This window comes from Colius striatus, chromosome 12, assembly GCF_028858725.1.
Source record: "Colius striatus isolate bColStr4 chromosome 12, bColStr4.1.hap1, whole genome shotgun sequence".
Taxonomy (NCBI): Eukaryota; Metazoa; Chordata; class Aves; order Coliiformes; family Coliidae; genus Colius; species Colius striatus.
Genome location: NC_084770.1, coordinates 13,109,552 through 13,129,277, shown reverse-complemented (window position 1 = coordinate 13,129,277; position 19,726 = coordinate 13,109,552). Strand labels below are relative to the sequence as shown.

The 19,726-nt window shown below is 40.7% G+C and overlaps 1 protein-coding gene across 4 annotated transcripts in view; it reads right to left on the bottom strand.

Annotated features, from left to right (window-relative positions):
- Positions 1–1,094: 1,094 nt before the first annotated feature.
- COL4A4 (collagen type IV alpha 4 chain) overlaps positions 1,095–19,726 on the bottom strand; it is a 72,683-nt gene continuing 54,051 nt past the window's right edge. For all 4 annotated transcript variants that reach the window (XM_062005571.1, XM_062005573.1, XM_062005572.1 and 1 more), the window contains 11 exons: positions 19,314–19,421; positions 15,446–15,517; positions 14,549–14,677; positions 12,693–12,800; positions 11,697–11,852; positions 10,985–11,083; positions 9,347–9,478; positions 7,163–7,279; positions 6,245–6,433; positions 4,162–4,448; positions 1,095–3,565 (listed from right to left, as the gene is read on the bottom strand). In XM_062005571.1, the coding sequence (XP_061861555.1) occupies positions 3,302–3,565; positions 4,162–4,448; positions 6,245–6,433; positions 7,163–7,279; positions 9,347–9,478; positions 10,985–11,083; positions 11,697–11,852; positions 12,693–12,800; positions 14,549–14,677; positions 15,446–15,517; positions 19,314–19,421 (1,661 nt within the window). In that variant the 3' untranslated portion in view covers positions 1,095–3,301. The remainder of the gene's footprint in view (positions 3,566–4,161; positions 4,449–6,244; positions 6,434–7,162; positions 7,280–9,346; positions 9,479–10,984; positions 11,084–11,696; positions 11,853–12,692; positions 12,801–14,548; positions 14,678–15,445; positions 15,518–19,313; positions 19,422–19,726) is intronic.

Here is a 19,726-nt window from a genome sequence, read left to right as displayed (position 1 = left end):
TTCTACCAGCCTAGGGATAGTCTGGAATTTCCTTTAGTCCTTGTGGGGCAGGTTAAATACATACCTGGGAAGGGCTGTCAAGCAGGTAAATGGTCAATGCTCTTGGCTGAGGGAGGAGTGTTGGATCAGGTTAGGTCCTTCAGCCAGTTATTCCTTACAGGGGTAGTTGCAGAGCTATCAGCGGCTAGGCCACTTCTGCAAATCCATGTTCCCCCCACCTTGTTCAGGAACAGCTCCTAATCTGTACATCAGTGGGTAGGGACTCATCTCTTTGCTGACATTTTAGAAATGATATTTTAAACTAAGTGTAAGTATGCAGCTTTGCATCTGAGGGGGCTCCTGTGTCATCTCTGCTGGATTAACAGGCGGATCATGTTGTTCTTGAAGAGCTGAAGTCAGACACAATGTTAATAATGTAACTTGACTGGGTTTGGTGATATTTTTCCTTTACATTAGTACAAAATGTAATTCCCCACCTTCTGATCAAAGCTTTAACATATCTGGGATGTGAGGGTCAAACCTCATTTTGTTGGGCATTTTGAAACTGAGCTTGGGTGACCTTGACCCTGGAAAGCTTGGCTGGGCCCGAAGTCAGTAACACTGCTACCATTTATTGCATGTATTTAACTTGTTATTACATGCATCTTAAATATATCAGCACAATAAAATGAAATCATTTGCAAATACTAATTTGCTTTAGAGTTTTTGAAATCCAGTATGTAAAGTCTCACAAGCCATGGCTGCAGCTGCCTCAGAGTAGCCATTTCTAATCCAGATTTCTTCAGGTGCCATCAGAATTAATTGCTTTCTGCCTCCAAGACAGTTTCTGCCTCCACTGTAATGAAAAAACCTCTGTCTTCATCAGGCTAAACTGTGAGGGGAGCATCTCCAGAGTGGGAGTGGTGTTTGTAACGGGTGTAAGGAAAACTAAATGCTGAAAAAGAGGGTCCTTTTCTGGGTCCTGGAACAGTGTTTTCCTGAGCTGAATTTTCTGTGGTGTTGTTCAAGTTAGGTGGGCACAGATCCAATTCTAAAATCCCATTGTATTCCATTTGTCTTCAACTTGTCTTATTACAACGTAATTTGCTATAACATAGTGTTTAAGATTTTCTTTATTGTTTATCTAAGTGCCATTAGTAGCAAAACTCCACTAAATATTTCCAGCAAAGCCCACCCTTCTCCAGAGAGTTTCTAACCTGAAAAGGGGCTGCAGATGAGCAACAAAGAGCTGGTGAGGACTGTGAGGAAAAGGTCATAGATGAGTCTCTAACCTGGAATTACCTCAGTCCACTGAGGAAATGGGGCCTTTGCCACTGCAAATGTCAGCTGGAGCTGCAACCACTGGGGTTTTAGCTGTGGCCTTTTCGGAAATAGAGTCTGCATACCGTAAGGAACAGGTGAGTGAGGGATGGTGCTCATCTCACACACTGCTTTCCTCGCACAGGTGGAAGCACCAGAGCCCTCTGGTACCTTCCAGGGTTGAGATGTTTTTTTCCTTCAAAAGTGGATCTGACCTGCGTGTGTGTTGCTGCCTGACACAGGAGGGGATGGAATCCTTCCATCAGTTCAGCTGCAGGGATTAGTCCCTCCTCAGAAGGCTGGAGTGCCAGATGTGAAGCCTGCAGCTGGCAGTGCTGAAGAGTGAACTGAGAGATGTGCCCTGTCCCAGGGGGCCACTGGGACCAAAAGAAACATTCCCTGGGGCAGGTGGGACTGGAAGGTGCCTGGGAGGGCTCTCAGCCTTTCCCAGTGACAGAGCTGGAGGGTTAGTTGACCATCCTTTGAGCACAGATCAGTGGGGTTTGGCTGGTTTTCTCAGAAGGAAGTTCTGAAGTCAGATGTATTTATACTTGAATGGGCTTAATCTGACTATTTTCTTTTCCTCTGGCTGAGACTGGAATGTCTGTCTTTCCTGCTTTTTGAGTTTGTGTATCCAACATTCAAATTGGCTGATCAGCCTGTTGTACTCGTGATGGCTTCAGAGGGAATTTTCTCTGAATCAGGACTCTTGGAAGTGGATCTCAATTTCCTTGAAAATCTTTATCTTGGGGCACCTCTTTGTGAACACAAATTGGAATGAGAAGTGCTGCAAAAACCCCCATTTTATTCCATTCTAATAAAATGTACCTTATTTAAGTGGTGAAGGGAAACATTTGTGGTTCATGATGAACTATCCATTTCTAATCTGTGTTTCCAGTAGTTTCACCAAGGTTCAGATCAGCATTTAACAGCTGTGTGTTTATAGCTGAATAAAGGAGGTATACGTGTGTTTTAAAGGTGATCCGTCCTTCAGCTTATGAACATTTTAACAATCAGTGCCTTTAAATAAAAAGTGTCTCTGGAGCTGTGATTCCATAAAGACCTTAAAAGGTGATTGGGGTTTGGGGGGATGTTGTGATGTATTTAAAGAGAAGCAAAAGATGAACAAAATTTGTTAGCTTCAAGTGTAGCCAATTGTCCTGACACCACTTCTAGTCGTCACTCGGATAAGTTCACCCATTTTATCACCATGCTACTATTTCTTTTCAGTTACTATTAGAAGCAGCTTTGTTTCTTCAGATGCTTGGATTGGCACTTAATAATTTAACTGCTTTTAGAAATTAACTGTGAATATAAACATAGCTTTTTAAGGATTCCTTATCTCAGACAACTTTATTTTCTTACATACTCTGCTGCTAAACAGATTTGCGACATTTTGTTGCTTGTGGAAGCCCAGTTAACGGTTCTGCAGTTTGGTTCAGTGCTCAAATGGTAAAAGATTTTGATCTTTATTATTTTTTAAGAGATTTTTTTAAGCACATTTTCCCCTTCCCTCAGGAACAGCATGTGCAAGTCTCTTCAGCTTGGGGAATTCAGCTTTAGGGCTGTAAGACATTTGTATGTCCACACATCTGTATTTAGGATATTTAACTATAATATGCTACATAAATGCACACGTTCTTCCTGTGGTAAATACCATTTCTAACAGGAAATCCATTGCCTTGCACCCCAGGTATGGGTTCCTTGACGTTACTGACTTGCCTTCAAGCTCACCTTGTTACTTGTGTGTTGCTCTGACGTGACAGTTTCACTGGCTTGAATTGAGTTGCTTACCTTAGCTCTTACTACCTGTAGATGTGTGCATGTGTGTGGATGAGGCTCAACAATCTTTCACCTTTAGGTCTTTCTATATATCCATTTAAACAAAAAGAACTGTGCTGCACTTTCAATTATATTCAAATATTAAACACTGGTTAAACTTGTAACATGTTGCCCAGCCTTACGCAAGTCTCGCTGTAGCTGTTTGGTTGTGTTTCTCCTGTCAGCCGTGCTTCAGGCATACCTGGCATCTACTGATTTTTCTCCTCTGCTCTTGTCCTTCTTTAAGAGTTCCTGAGACGGGGGCTGATGCAAACTGCAATTCGGGCATCACAGTTGTTAGCCAGAAACTGTACTCGTTAGCAAAAAACTGGCACGTTCCCCGCTGCCCCTGGCATTCAATGAATGGTGCAGATCTGAAGTCTTCCAGGCAACTCCCAGGTGACATAAGGGACTGTCCGCCACCCTGATCACCTGATCCTGTGTGCTGGGAAGAACAAAGAACAAACTTGATAATGGTGCAGGAAAATAAGTCAATTATGTTGATCTGTTTTTCTTATTTGCTTTATTTGCATCTAACTGCACTGGTTTTGGTCACCTCGCATCGTAGTAAGCTTCAGTTGCTGGAGAATAATTTGCTCTGCAATGAGTTCATCTCAGAAGTTTAGAGCCAGCTTCCTTATTTTTCTGGTATTTATCAAAACTGAAGAAAAGAGTAATCTGGGTTGATTCTAAACGATGCTGTTACCTAAACTGCTGCAAATTTAACTGGAGGATGGCATTAAAAAGACCCCAACCTCTAACTGTGGACAGTTCACCTTTGTACATGAAAATCCCACGGTTTGTTACAGAGCAAAAATCTTTGCCATTTGAATTCTAATGCAACTCACAACTGTGACTTAGTATCTCTAGTTACAGCCAGGTTCTGCAAGTAGGAGCTAATCCTCGTCTTCTTTCTTTCTGTGGGTTTTCCTTTTAACAACTTTCCAGGCACTGCCTAGTTTACTTTTTCAAGCTAAAAATCTTCGAACCTTTAGATGGCAAAAGCCCTGTGAAAGAAACATGTACGATCATGAGTCTTACCATCAAAAAAGAATATCCTATCCAGAGGCTCCTCCAGTTCACTGGGCAGGGGGGAATTGACTGATCTTGGCTGTGAACTGCCACTGCCTGGGCTGGGGCCTCACATACAGCACATCTGCTGATGTACGGCTGTATTTCCTCTTCGGAGAGTGGCGTCACGGGGAGAGGGGCGGCGCTTGCCAACCAGTAAGACTTGTCATTTCGACTAGCGTAGTAACAAACCTGGTTGATGTTACAGTAGGCGAAGGGCATGGTGTTAAACACAGGCAGACAAGATCCTGCCAGGCCTGAGAATAACAACAAATGATGAACATTACTCCACTTCTTTCTAGGTGAGTTGAAACCAGTATTCTGGCCAATATTGCTGCAAAACTATGTATCTTAACAGGAGTTACACAATTCACAGGCCTTAAAGCTCCCAGACTATTTAAGAGAATGGTTAGTTGTGTTGAAAACAGCAGCTTTCATTTACTAGAGAGTGTCTTCCTTTGACCAAGAGCATGTGATGGTGTCACAATCCAGTATTTAAACATGATGTAGTTTGTCACCATGGCAAACAGTTATGATAACAAATTTCTTAGCTGTGCCAACACCAAAAAATAAATTAGGCAAGAAGTGGCAGTTAGTTTAGAAGGAGATCAGCTATTTACAAACTCATTACGAGCAGTGAGAAACCAAATGCCAATGCTGATAAATACAGAAAATGTTTGTAACATGTGACAAGCTGTTGCTACCAGTGCATTAAGCTGAAATCTCAGCAGCTGTTCTACTGTCTCCCAGAAAGGTTTCACAGACTCTCAAAGTGAAATAAAAGGATGGAGGGAGTTTGCAGAGCCAATCCTGCAAAATTTTCATCAGGCAGGCACTGATGGCATTCAGAAGCGAGTAGTGCACACTGCACCGTGCTTCAGAGAGGAAGTTCTTCTTCCAGAACGGAATTCAGCACAGCTTCATGATGACCTATTTAGTTAACAATAACAACCACTGCACATATGTTCTGCCTTGAACTCCATGTGATGTATTCTTCCTGTAATGCCCCAAAACCATAATGCCTCTTCTAAAGACACGTGACATTTCTGTACAGAAGCCCATTTTATCACTGATAATATTCTATTCCAGTACTAATAAAGGATCTGGAGTAGCTTGACTAAGGAAAATGCCTGCAAAAACAACACACTGGTCACAGGAAACAAGGACTTTTATTTTCTTTGAATCTTATTGTCACTGCTGTTATAAGCATTATGTTACCAGCTGGCTCTCCAGGGGAATGCCAAACACACAATAGTGAAATTTCAAAACACTGCTGTACTAAAAATAGCTCTTTTTATTGCTCTTTGAAATACTAGGGGTTTTTTTGTCCAGTTTATTAGGTCCTTGGTCTTTCCTCCTATGAGACTTCTCTGCTTCTTGTATAACAAGTTAACAAGAATTTAGGAACTTTCTTGCTGCCAATCAGTTTCTCAGGCTGGGAGGCAGACAGCTTATTTTAGTCAGAATTGTAGAGGGTGTAAAAGAAATGACTCGAGTCAGCAAAAGGAGCTGTCTTTGGGAGGAATTTGTCTCTTCAGAAATCTCTGACTTTTAAAAGCACACAGTTCTGCTGTACACATGATGCATAATTTTATTTGTAAAGGTGGTTTATACTAACCAGCTGTAACCACCTCATTTGACCAGCTCTTACTCCCAAGCTGTCTACAATAAAAGGAGCAGATCCTCCAGGGAGTTACTTCAGAGTGGCCAAATGAGGTTCCTGATCTAGAATCTCTCCATTGAGTTCAAAACAGCCCAAAGTGAGTAGCCAGGGTGAGTGAAATAAACCACTCATCTCTCCAAATTCTATTCAAATTAGAGGTAGAAATACTTCTTTTCCATTCAACTGCATAGCAGCAGACAGCTATTTGAAATAGGTCACCTAATAGGGCAACATAACCAAGTTCATTATAATCAGTGTAAATTAGTTTTGAGTCTGTAGAAATAAGTAATTGATGATTCTATAGTGTGCTCCATTTGAATTGTCTTTCATTGTACAGGTCACACCATATTGGACCTTAACTGAAGAGCAATTATGTACAACAGTACATACCAAGATCTTGATTATGAGCTTTCTCTTGTCCTTCCAGGTACAGCAGACTGTAGCCAGTCCATAATCTTGGCATCCCCTGTGGACAGAGTGGTTCTCTGTCTGACTGACTGTGAAGGATGAGCAAGAATCCACTTGCAGATCTAATATGGGGGCCTGGTGGTCCTGGGACACCAGTCTGGCCGGGTGGACCTTATACATAAAAGAAAAGGTAAAACAAGTTTACTTGTATGAACACATAGCTAGTGTGAACTCTGATCTTTTACTGTATTCCTGTGGTCAGTAAGCAGTTCCTGACTGAATATAACACAACTTCAGAGATTGTCATGGGCAATAAAAATGCCAAGAGACTCATGCTACCGTTCTTATGGGAAAGAAATGAAGTAGATTGCCACTGAATGCTTGACAGTTTGCTTTTCTATTGTCCTTCGGTCCTGTGCTGTATCGATTAAGAAATGAACTGAGGTGGGCAATGATTTCTCAGACTTACTTGCTAGAATGACTTGTCTGGACTGGATTTGAATCCCTGCAGTAATAAGCAATGCCCTTTCCTCATATGTATAAAACTATTAATTAATTATACAGCAGCCACAGTTAAAATACAATTCTAATTACTTGCAGTTGCACCATTAGCTGTGACTCAGAAATGCACACCTATTGATATATGGTGTTTAAGCCTGGGTGGTTAATTACCTTTCTGATTAATAATGGATGCTGATTCTTCCAATAGGTCTTTTTTACATGTTATGAAATCATTCACAAATGTCACTATCAGTGCCTGAACTGAGAGGGAAGAAAGAAGTGTCATGGTACCTCAGGGAAGAGGTGGATGTATCGGTGTGTGAATTGGGGGAGTAGAGAGAAAACAGTCTGTACATCATCTCATGCAGCTCTCCCTCAAAAGTCATGTTCCATTCTTACCTTGTGGCCCAGCATATCCTTGCTCTCCTGTATTCCCGTGGTCGCCTGGTGGTCCAGGTGCCCCTGGTAAGCCATCTTGACCTGGCAGGCCACATGATCCTTCTTCACCTTTTCTTCCTAGATCAATACAAAGTGTGTGCTTTCCCTTCACATGGCAGCATTTGAAGGTTATACACTGTCCAAAGATGCACAGCAGCAAAGGCCCAGTCTGCAGAACTGACACCACCTGGAAAGGACTTGCCTGGAGGGAGAGGTGCACTTCTGCTTTCTGCTGGGAATTCTCTTTACAACTCATTCCCCTTGTGACCACAGCAGTAGTGGAGAGGCAGGGCTTTAGTAACAGCAACTGCTAGTAAGGTTTTATGTCCTCTTGGCAGAACTTGTCATTTGCAGTTGAAATCAAAGCAACTAACAAACATAATCATGAAAAGCCTATTGCAGAATTACCATCAGTATCTGTACTGTGTAATGAGCTATAACTCATCCTATGGCAGACTTTCATCTTTTAGGACCCACTTCAGCAAAGTCCTTAAATATGTACTGAACTTCCTGTGAAGTAATGCACATGAAAGAGTACTTAGAGAACAGGGAAGGACTGCAGGACAGGACTATGTCCAGTGGGGAAGGGTAAAGACACTTAAAGGCTCCTGATGGCCTCACCTTTTAATATTTCTAATTTCTACATGCGTTTCTATCCATTGGCATCAGATGGCTATGACAGTAAGAGATACATCCCATGTGCAGGGCACAAATAGCAATGGTCCTGTTCACTGGCTACTTCAAACATAATCTGCATTGAACAAAATGATATTTGTCGGGTGTTACTGCACTCAGCAGAGGTTTTCTTCTTTTGGTCAAAACCAGTTTTCAGATGAGTGTTTTTTCCACAGTTGTTTCTCATTAATAGTGTGTGTTTCATTCCTTTTACTATTTAACCTGCAGACTGAGTAATTCAAGGCTGTCTCACAACATTCAAAATTTCCCCATGTTACTCTTTGCTAGATTGATTAAGAAAGTCTGAACTAGTCAAAACAGCTTTTCATTTTTGGTTGCACAGGTATTTTGCCAAAGCTCAAGTACACTGAACTTTTAGAAGCACACATTGCTTTTGCCAGTACAACATCCAGTCTGCCTTCCAAGCTGGGAGAAAATTGGAATTCTACTATCTCAATGAAAGGAAAAGCATTACTAAAGGTTTCATTCATAAAATCAGTGTGAGGATGTATCATTGTATCAGAAATTGTTTTAATGATGTACATAATGGAAACACAGCTACAGCTTTTAGCTGGCAAATCAGTTAAGATATGCAAAACTAAACAGTCCACTGAAAATTGCCTTGTGCTTACTTTCATAAGGGGAATGACAACTGCAGGGCATCTCCTGGAGAAAATCGTGGATTTTCTCTCCAGAGATATTGGGTGTCCAGTTCAGCCACCACAACAAACTTTCGTTTCCTAAGTAGGAAATATCTAAAACCACATGAAGGATTCCACTATCAAAACTAAGACACCACATTCAGACACAACCTAAACTGAAGACCTGACACAGTCCAGCTAGGCTATATTTCTATGACGACAGTCATTCTTTTGGAAGCATCAGTAGCAGTATCACCCTTGTTTTCATTTTATCTACAGAACAATGTTTCAGTCTTTCACTATTTTTATTTTTAAGATCTCAGGGTTTTTGTGGGAACTTTTTCATGTTCTAACAAATAAGAAGTGCTACTGTAGCTGCCTGTCTGACCTCAGTGTCCTTGCAGGGCTTGGGTTAGCAGAGCTTTGTGATTCATTATTGCTAAACTTTAAAGTGTGTGTATGTTTAACATCCTCCAAATATTCTTTGTCTAAACCATAGGAGTGGTTTGAGGTATTCCTCTTTCAGTTGTTGGTAAAAACAATTAAATACTATTTGAAGAACTCTTCTCCACTCTTCCTGATGCTTTTGTCCTCCCTGGCCTGGGAAAAAGGAATGCAGTGTATAGAGGCTTACACAGCCTGGTCCAGCTATACTAATCCATCATCCTCAGCATTCACCAGCCCACTACATGTTTCTGGAGTCTGTTAGTAAGTGTTTAAGGAGAAGAGACAGGATAAAACATAGAGAAGTAACACTGACACTCTGTCTGATTTCAGTTTGTGGTCTAAATGGCTAAAGTAGACATTCAAGCTTTCCAAACAAGCTCACCTTGGGGTCCAGGGTGGCCTATTGGCCCTGGTAATCCTACAGAGCCATCATCTCCTCTTTGCCCTGCTTCCCCAGGAGGTCCTGGGATTGCAGGGCAAGAATCATCTGTTTTTCCTGGTTCACCAGGGTCACCTGAAATGTGTAATAGGGAAATCAATTAGAAGGTTTTCTTAATAGGTCCCATGTGAAAAATCAACAAAACTGGTGTTGGTGTTCAAGTGAATACTTTTAAGTATTTTAAGATCTTGAATTATTGAGCCTCACTGCTTTTGATTTTACTCTTAGCCTTTTAGCACAGCATTTAACAGCACACCATGCATGTGTGAGCAAGTGTATGCTCACTGATACGTTTCAGATATTTTGTGTACATTTTTTCTGTCCTTATGTGCCTCAAACATATTTGAGTTAAACCTAAATTCTAGCCAACTGCAGCACAAACACCTTAGAACGTGTGAAGATTTACAGTACTTTGCCTACTCAGTGGATGCAAAGTCATCAGTCAGCAGGCCAAGGAAGTTAACTCATAATATCCATTTAGAATAATTACCATAATAAAAAATAATGACCACATTTTCTGCAATGAAAGTTATTGGGAGCTGTTGGCTATTTGTGTTTTGGAACAAAATCAGAATTGGAGCAATTTAGTCAGATTAAGAGTTCAGTGTTTGTAGTAATCCAGTGCTAGGATTCAAGCTTTTGCCAAGTTTTTGGTTAGAAAGCATCTTGTGGGACAACCAAAAAACAAAATGATAATTTGAAACAAGTGTGTTTTACAAGTCAAACTGACACCATAGCATGAGACCTCTCCATGGAGCGTTATCACGACATGGCTTGTCTTGCAAGTACTAGCTACTGATGTGAAAAACATATTACAACTATGTTGCTGTAGCAGTATCTACTATTCCTAGCAGACAGGCCAAGAACACCTTCTAATAAGAGTGTATCTATGGCTTGTGTAAGAAATAGCGTGGCCAGCTGGACCAGAGCAGTGATTGTGCCCCTGTACTCTACACTGTTGAGACTGCATCTCAAACACTGTTCTGGGCCTCCCACTATAAGAGGGATGTTGAAGTGTTGAAGCGTGTCCAGAGACGGGCAACAGAAGCTGGTGAAGGGTCAGGCTGGCCCAGATATTTAAAAGACATGCAGCTGAGGATATTTAAAAGACATGTAGCTTAGGTGCTGAGGGATGTGGTTTAGTGATGGGCTTGGCAGTGTGGGGTTAGTGATTGGACCTGATGATCTTAAAGGGTTTTTTCCATCCAAAACTATTCTATGATTCTACACAGAAGGAAGCCCACATGCAAAAAAGCAATAATCAATAGTCAGGAACTTACCTGTGAAACCTGAAGGATTGGTAAAATGAAAAGCAGATTGCAGCCATTGGAGTGCAGGTGGAAACAAGTTTCAGGCATGTAAATTAAAGAATGGAATGAGAACTGAAATCACTTATGCAAGTGACATTAGAAACATACATTGTTCCGAAATTCATACAGAAACAAGAAATCAGTTAAGCTCTGGGTTTTTTTCTGAGATTGTTTAAATTGAATGTGTGCAAGTAGATGTTAGTACGATTATATATGAATGGAAAGATTGTGATTACAATTGAGAGACAATGAGCAACAGCTTCATAAGTACCTGTGGGGCCTCTGGGACCAGGTTTTCCTTGAAAACCTTGGTCTCCTGGTTGTCCTGTAGCACCAGGTGGACCCTGTGGGCCATGGATTCCCATAGGACCTGGGGAAAAAAAACAATTGTGCGGTTACATGTGGTTGCATTTCAAGAAGGTGAACAAATAAATAAGATGAAGGGCCTGCTAGAGTAACAAAAAAAAATGCTTAGGCCAATTCAGCTCTGTTGTCTCCTAGAAAGAAATGCACATTTTCCTCTTCTCTCCTTGATCTTGAACTGAATTTATGACTTTTCTTTTGGAGAGATTAGAAGGGATTGGTATAGACAGGACTCTATGGTGTGTGGAAGAAGCAGAGTATCTTAATCCCTGTTTTCAAACTAAAGAATCTGTTGAAAGCCCAAAGCTATTGACATGGGACAGATGTGAGACTCTGTGTTGGTTCAAACACATCTGCATCCTTCATAGCTTTTCAAGACGCCTGCAGTGAGGTCAAGGTTTGTTTTATCTGGCAGACTCAAAAGTTTTACCGCCTTATTCTCAGGTTGATAGAAGAGTTTTCCAGCATGGTGTTGGAAGCAGTAACTGTGAATGCGCCTCTACTGTGACCTTCTGCCCCAGCCCTATCTTATCTGTATATCACAGGGCAGAGCTGTGTAATGTCCACCCTACCCCTTCTGTCCTAAGTGCATGTAGTACATAAACCACCTTGGACCGTACCCTTTGGGCCGCCTCTTCCTTGGCTCCCTGGAGAGCCTCTGGGTCCTTGCTGCCCTCGCTGCCCAGGGTGCCCCGGTGCCCCTCGCACACCAGCGTCACCAGGATCTCCTCGCACAAGCACAGTCTCTCCAGGGGGACCAGGGTTCCCAGGCTGACCTGTGGTAAAAAAGCTTCATTTTAATATATGCATGATGCATAAACATCTGAAACAGCCACATTCCACTGCGGATTTGGTGTTGGGGTGGTTTATCCCTGCGATGTTTGACAGCCCTTGTGTGTTATCGGAAATATTTGCTTTAGCCTCCGTCTGAGGCACTGTAAGGAAGACAAGAGCTCCCAAAATGATGTAGATTCTGTAGGAGCAAAAGGCAGCAAGCTAATGTCACATGTACTGAGACACTGTATCTCTGTGTTTATTCTAGTGCTCTTCACCCTTCCAATCTCCCTCCTGTTTCCCAATAGGAAGTAAGTCTTTGTACTGGCTAAGGGAAAGTTCAGATAATCATGTAAGGGGTCAGAACAACTCGAAAGAGCTCCATTTGATGACCAGAATTTATAGGAAATGACTGGATCCCTTGGCAATGCCTGCTTCTAACATACATAAATGCTTACAAAAGCGTTGTCAGCTTTAGGTTTCCTAGGGCTGGATTTAGATTGGAAAACTTTTCTGTGGTTTTAACAACAACGTAATGTGTTTTATCTTTTTTTGCTAGGAAGAGAGGACAGTAATCTATTTCTATTTGCTTTTATGGAAATTGAAATATGTTGTTGCAGCAGGACTTGTACAGAATTACCATACAGGCCAGAAAACTAAATCTGGAGATCTGATTTTATCCTTGCTCTGATCATCTGTCCAGTGTTTGCTTCTCTGTGCATTCACTGAGGGTGCTGATTGGTTTCTTTGCTCCCTCTGCACTTTAATGTGTTGTTCCACAGACAGTAACCCAGAGACTCCTAGTAGCTCATCATCAAAGTTGGTATTTTTGGTTTTAATACCTCTGATGCCATCTAAACCAGGTGGTCCTTGATCACCTGGAGGACCAGGAGAAGCACTGTCAGGAGATCTTCCCATAGGTCCAGGGGGTCCAACAGGTCCTCTTCTACCTGAGGGATCACATGTGTGAATAAAAAATGAGAAAAATAAATCTGAGGTTTTTAGGTTACAGAAGTAAGTTACTAGCTAAAAGAATGCTGATGCTTGAAGTCATGGAGGTAATGTATGCTCCCACTTGCATACTGAACATATCAGTGATGAGGCTAATGAAGACATCTTGTAGAAGTTAAAATATTCATTAGCTTTTAAAAATATTATTTCCATAAAATTTACTTAAACTAAAGAATGAATCATCACACGCTGGCCTGTTGCCACAAATAGCTGCTGCCTTCCAAATTCTAGCAATGGGAGAAATGGGAAACATGTAAGACAAGTGGGGCCGATGAAATCGTTCTGCCTGGGTCAGGATAATTATTCACAGATTGTCCCTAAGCAGAAGCGAGTTCAGCTGTTTCCTAAAAACCTCAGTGAGCAAGATGAACTTACTAGCTTTAAATGCATTTTTTTCCTGATTTGTGATTTGGATTTTTGCAGAGACAGACATTAGTGCCCTTAGGGGTGACAGGCATGTCACCCTCCTCTGCATGAGCGCTTCTGACAGTCGCACCTTGTTGCACTCTGCCTTCTCTGTTCTACCAAAAACAAATCTCATTTCTTCAGTTTTGTTTTCAGCCCCATCCTTCCATGTACTCTAGGGAGTTCTCCCTAATTTGTCAGAGCTGGACACAGTATACAAAGGGAGGCCTTGCCCATTCCTTGTCAAGCAGTGTTAATACATCTTAGAGTGAAACTTCTCTGTTTTTCTCAGCGGCACCCTTCTGTTCACTCCACCAGCTCATGAGCTAGTAACTGAATTCAGAAAAATGATTGTGCTTTCATCTTCAAATAATTCACCTCACCAGAATCCACCTCTGCTATTTTTCTTCTGTGTGATGCAACACTGTGGCATCACTTCTAATCACAGAACTGTGGAGGCCTGAATGTAGCCCAACACTCTCCTCAAAGCAGGCTCAGCTAGAGCAGGTTGCCTAGGGCTCTGCCCAGATGGGTTTTGAGTATTCCAAGGATGGACACTTCATAACTTCTCTGGGCAACCTGTTCCTGTATTCTATTATCCTCACAGGAAAAAAAGACTTGTTTCCTTACATTTAAGTACAATTTCCCATCTGTCTGTACCCATTGCCTCTTGTACCGTCCCTGGATACCATTATGAAGACTCTTTTTCTCCATATCTTTCTCATTAACTACTTATACCCATTGATAAAATCCTCTTAAGTCGTCTTCTGGAGGCTAAGTAATTCCCACTCCCTCAGCTTCTCCTCACATGACAGATTTTCCAGTCTCAGCCTTCTTAGTGGTCCTTCCTCAAACACTTCCTTTTTTGTATTTACATGTAATTCCTGTATCACCAAGGGTCTTAAATAATCACAGCAATCTTGAGATACAGTTCCATCTCACATTTACATCAGAATAGTTGATAGAGTTATTGTATTTCTGTGACTACCAGATCTCTTGAACTCTTTTTCTTCAGGAATTTCTTCCCAAGAGGCAACTCCACCTAGCACTTCCCTGAGTCTGTCCAAGTCTGGAATTTTCTGTTCTTATTCTTTCCTCTTCTGTAACATAATAAACCAGAAATACTGGTGTCTCTGTACCTACTCAGGAACAGAAATGTCTTTAGGGAGGGAATCTACTGGGTATGTATTAATGTTCACGCTAATCAGGGTAAAAGCCTGTACGAGCTTATTTCAACTCTGCAGGACACCTTGCAGAAAGGAGAAAGAAAACCCTTTCTTACCTGGGAATCCTGGGAATCCCCTTTCTCCAGGGGGGCCTGGAATAGAAATACCAGGCCATCCAGGTTCACCTCTGTCTCCTTTTGGTCCAAGTTCGCCTGAGTATCCTGGGGGCCCTGCTTCACTTTGACCTTTATAGGGAAACAATTATGTACATAAACCTTACAGTGAGTACAAATACAGATGTGCAGAATAGAAATACCAGCTGCAGATGTTCCTCTTTGAAAGAGTTGCCTAGTGCTATTTTTCTGGTTCTCTCTTGGAAGTTGGATAGAATTTTGTTGATTCTGGCCCTAATTCATCTCCTTCATAGAAAGTAATCTCTTTGCTTTAATGCTTTTCTTCAGGGGTGTCATTATTGTCTATAACTTGAAATGTAAAGTGGTTGTATGGTTCTAAATTTAATTTTCTATCAATGTAAGTTTGTAATCTCTAGGTAGATGAGCACTGTTTTTTAATAGTGCTTCAAAAGCACCTTTTGAAAGAAGCAAATATATCAGTGTGAGTGAAATCCAGGTTCCTCTTAAGGTTGTGGCACAACTCCCGTGGACTTTAATGGGGCTGGGATTTCATAAGTCTCCTTTTAATTTGTTAGTTTTATCTCTTACACATAAAAACCTGGAGACTTGGCTCTCCTTTGAATCATCTGCAACATTTTTGTTTTATAAACAGCCTTGTAAGGTTCCACCAAGAATATATGAGTAATGGAAGTTGTAAAGCTTCCCTACAAATAACTGCAGGTGTGTCATTAGGCATTCTTCAGATTCCGTTTGAAAGTTTTCTGTGCCCTAATGGTATCCCCTGGACAAGGCAAATACAAAATAATGCTCATTGTTCTTTGCACATTCAGTCATTTAAGAGGAGATTTTCTGTCCCACAAAGCTATTTCCCTTCTTTACCTGGAGCTCCTGCAGAACCTTTTTGACCTTTTAATCCATGCAAGCCATCCAGTCCGGGCAGTCCAAGAGGACCTGAGGAGGTATTATAGACATGATTGGGTGCCATAATAATCCTTTGAAGTCACAATCAAAAATTATGCCATTTTTTTCTCAAAACACATCTTGGGTCAATACAAGGTATTTGCTGAATTGGACTCTTACTGGCAACTGAAGATGAGATCCCATTGCACCTGAGTGCAGCCTTTTTGTAAAGGAAAGTGTGAAAAATCTGAAAGTAGCAGTCATAGTACAGTTTCAGATCAAAGCAACCAGAAAACACACCTTTTAATCCCTTGGATATTTCTAGACTGCAGCTAGCAGTGAGAAGGCTAATTTACTCTCTAGTGAACCTTGTAGCTGTGGCTGCTACTGCTATATGAGACTAGCTACTCCAAAGTTAGCTGTGCTATCACTACATGATCAGGTGACTGGGATGCAGACATTACCTGAAATAACTGTAAAGCTGGAACTTCTGTACAGTTCCTGTTCCAAAAACAAGTGCAACTTCACCTAGCTGCACTAGAAAGATGCGAAATTTTCACCTGGCTTCTTTTCCCTGGTCCTGCAGGTTTCACACAGCAAGCTATGTTATGCTATTGAAAAATCCTCTATCTGAAATCTTTTCTTATTAGTAGATGACAGGCTGCTATCTGCATGTAATCAGCATACCTCTTCATGTTTGATATCTTGTCTATACAATTTAGGAAACTATGGAGTGCTAATCACATGGGGATATTTTTACCCTCCACTGCAAACAAACACCATCTCAGTGTAGTTCAGCTTTTAAAAAATGCCATCTGTGTTTTTATTTATTGCATTTTATCAATTTTAAAAAGAGTACAGATTATAAAGCAAAACTTGTATCTGACTACCATGAACGCTCAGCCTGGCCTAGTGAAAACCACCAGCGACAAAGCTGCTCTGTACTATCACTTGTCAGTATAGATCTTAATTACAGATCTGTTGTCTTCAAAGACTTTGTGCTGTTCAGTTTCAAGAATTTTTGTAATACTGTGATAGACTTGGGATGCTTCTTGCTCCAGAAAATGTCAGGTTAGAGTGAACACTTACCAAGAAGTTCAACAGTACTGCCAGTGCCTCTTCCTGTCTCTTTACCACCTTTTTCCTTATCCCTAACTAATTTCCTTCCCCACTAGCTCCTCTCCCTGTCATGTAGGATTCCCAGTCCAGTTCCAGTGGTTTTTTCCCACATGTTTGAATTATCTTTCTGTCTCCTCCCTGTCTAGCTCCTTCCTGGCATAGAAGATACAGGTTCTCTGTTTCAGTTCCTGTGCCTGATCCCAGCATGTCCCGCAGCACGCAAATCTGCTGTATAACCAGGGCACGAATCATAGGATTTATTGCTCTACTTAGGCACATATGAACGGATTAGTATTTTAATAAAAGTTTAGAAGCTGGTCAAATTTGGCAAGGATAAATTGCTGTAGGAAAAGCAACATAAATGCCCTTTAACTGCTTCATCTGCCAAATGTAAAGGTCCCTAGCTCAAAGATGGATCATCTGAGAAAGGGAAAAATAAAAGGGCACTACAGTTCTCTAACAGACACACCAGAAATAGTAATTGTTATCATAAACTGTTGAATTATTTAAGTTAATATTTAATAAAGGACTGAAAAAAAAGGGAAAAAAAAATCCAGGCTGTAGGAAACACCAGTCTATTTTAAATCCAGAAGATTGACTGAAAACCTCCAAGACATTGTTAGTACACTCTCTGTATAATGCCTTTTATAAAATGGGATGTACTAGTAATCCAACCTGTAATGTCTTCTGTGTCCTTAATTAACTGCTCTTTAACTTTTCATTCTAAGTTTCAGTCCTTTTTCTGTCGCCTGCTTGTTCTTTGGGCGTGTTCCCACTTACAAATTTATGTGAGAGTTGCATGACAATCTGGGGAATTTAACAATGATATTTTAAAATTATTATGAACTCCTGACTATTTTTGGCACCCAGGTCACCATTTAAAACTTTTTTCATCTTTAGCTTATTCAATCAAGATTGATGGCTTGGTTTACTTCCTTTCCAGGGAATTTCTGACACATTTGCCAACAATCCATTATAATATCAGCACTTGCAATTCTAGAATTTTGGATTGCTATAGTAACATATTTCTAGGTACAGCTGAATTGGCTGACCTAGGCATGAACCACTCTTTCTGTATTTTACAGACCAATTCAGCTTCTACTCACACAAATAATTCTGCTGATATTCTTAATAGTACTTGCTTCATCAAGAATTACTCACACATGTAAAGCTTGCCAGACTAAGCTCTTAACTGGTGAAACTATCTTTGTAATAAGGAAAATGTGATTATACTTTGGTAGATGCTGTTTAATTTTTTTAATCTAGAAGTTCTTCAGGCACAAGACATTTAGTGTACATGAGAAGCAGTTGGCTATAAACAGCCAATTACCCATTTCACTTCTAAGCTAGCAACAATATTTACTGAAAATAGCATTAAAATTTATATTCTCCCATTGAATTGGAACACAAATTCCATTCGGTTTTCATTGCTGGGTATCATTTCCAAGGTGTTAACCCTCTTTTCAACTATACTGGCAATATATAGAATCCTAAGGCATACCAGGCAACTCGGTCTCTAATGAATTGCCATTTGGAACTGAACTTTTCCCTCTGCAGCACGTGTGTTAATTTGTTAAGTTTCCTGTGCAGGACGTGGGATAACTTCTGCACAATATAGATGTGCCTTGCCACTTAGGACAAGAAGGAAAGTGTCTACCTGCTACTAGGAAGTTTTCAGCAGTCAAATGCCTCTTTCTTTTGGACCCTTCTCAACTTAGACATCACTGTCACTGTGGATCTCTGCCTTTGTTACAGCAAATATTGCTTAAACAGTGAAATGTTCTTTTGCAGATTATGCACCAGCAAGGAATCTGTCATGACAGTTTAAATCAACATCACTTATTTACTCCAAATAATCATAAATGGTTTCCAGTTTTCATTTAAATTTTCAGTAGTTTCTAAGAAACCCTCTCAAGTTGTCCTTGACTGCATTGGAAAAAGTTAAATCCATTGTCCTCTCTAACCATTTATCATAGCCCAAGTGTTACTTTATTGTGATTTCTGTATATAGGTCACTAATATTATTCTTCCTGTCCAGGAACTGGTTATGAAGCAGACTATAACAGAGAGAGGACAGAAACTGCATAGCTGATTACCTTTCTTTATGAAGTAGTAGAGTAACTTATAATTTCAGTATATCATTGTGAGTATAGTAAAAGTTCTCCAACAAAAACAACTGCTGTTCAATCTAAACAGAACAGTCGTTGTGAGAAGGGTAAATTAGGATTTGGAAGAAATGTTTCTACAGTAAATTGACCCAAAATTAAGTTTTGGAGAAAACAAAACAAGCAAACAATAAAAAACAACCCAAGTTACCTATCACGATTTGTTAAAACAAATTGGTAAGACAAAACTGTCCATAGCAATCTGCTGGTTCTGTAGAGTAACAGTGGCACTCCATGGTGAAAAGGTAGAACACAGTGTAACTGAAGTGAAATATCTGAATTACTGCAAAGTCCTTTTTGTACTTCTGTTCTCAGTCACATCAGCTGAGCCAGAATCTGTTTCTACCTTCTTCTTTAGTCATTTTACATCATAGCCCAATTTTCTGAAGTAGCATTTATGTTACTTGGCAAAGGTGATAGGAACTGCCTTAATTCTAGTAGTTTAAGAGAAAACAGAATCAAAATCATGCTCACAATTAGGCCTTTTTCATTTTCACTGCTAAAAGGGTATTTATGTCGGATGCTGTTACAGTTCCAGTAGAGCTTCACTGTATACCGTTTACCTTTTCTGCCTGGGGATCCAGGTAATCCTTGCAATCCTGGAGGTCCCAAAATTCCAGGTCTCCCTCTTTCTCCAGGTTCTCCTGGCAATCCCTGAGGACCTGTAGCTCCTGAGAGTGGGGAAATAAATAAATAAACAGGTGAATATGCAAATCTATTAAACTGATGACTTTTTTTCATGCTCTGCAGCACACTGCAGCCATCACAGACACCTCTGGGAACACAGGAAGAATGGACAAACCTTGCTCTCAGACTCTGAGCAGACTATTGCTGCTGTCTATACATTCTGAAATAGCTTTCAATACATGCCTTCCTATAATCTCTCATTTCTCTAGCCTCCTCCACAGTGGTGCCTCCTCATCTGCATTTTTCTGTTCCATATCACTTTTATGCTGTTACCTAGAACTATTTTTAA